At 44.4% G+C, this 261-nt stretch overlaps 1 protein-coding gene across 1 annotated transcript in view; it reads right to left on the bottom strand.

The window, feature by feature from the left end:
- The window catches only part of LOC119591002, a gene marked incomplete in the record, with an annotated part of 9200 nt that overhangs the window by 1747 nt on the left and 7192 nt on the right, over positions 1–261 (bottom strand). Inside the window, 1 exon segment of the mRNA XM_037939734.1 lies at positions 1–162. Coding sequence (XP_037795662.1) covers positions 1–162 — 162 coding nt within the window.

Here is a 261-nt window from a genome sequence, read left to right as displayed (position 1 = left end):
GGTGTTTCCGGAGTTACGCCTCTTCGCTTGGCCTCCTTTTTTCTTATTATCAGCTCCTTTCGTTCCGTACCCTCTTTTCATCCTGGCATTTCCTGCCTTCCATTCTTCCAGCATGGGCTCCAGTGCCGTGTGGATCAGCTGCCACTCACTGTGATAGATTGTCTGTAAATGGGGATAGCAGAAAACGGATTTGGTTATATCGATCGAACAATAAAACTTCTAAAGGAACAAATAAATTCACGCGAATTTGTTTGTCTCTGT

This window comes from Penaeus monodon, chromosome 28 (genome assembly GCF_015228065.2).
Source record: "Penaeus monodon isolate SGIC_2016 chromosome 28, NSTDA_Pmon_1, whole genome shotgun sequence".
NCBI lineage: Eukaryota > Metazoa > Arthropoda > Malacostraca > Decapoda > Penaeidae > Penaeus > Penaeus monodon.
Note: the sequence above shows the minus strand (reverse complement) of the source record. Positions and strands in the feature narration are given on the sequence as shown.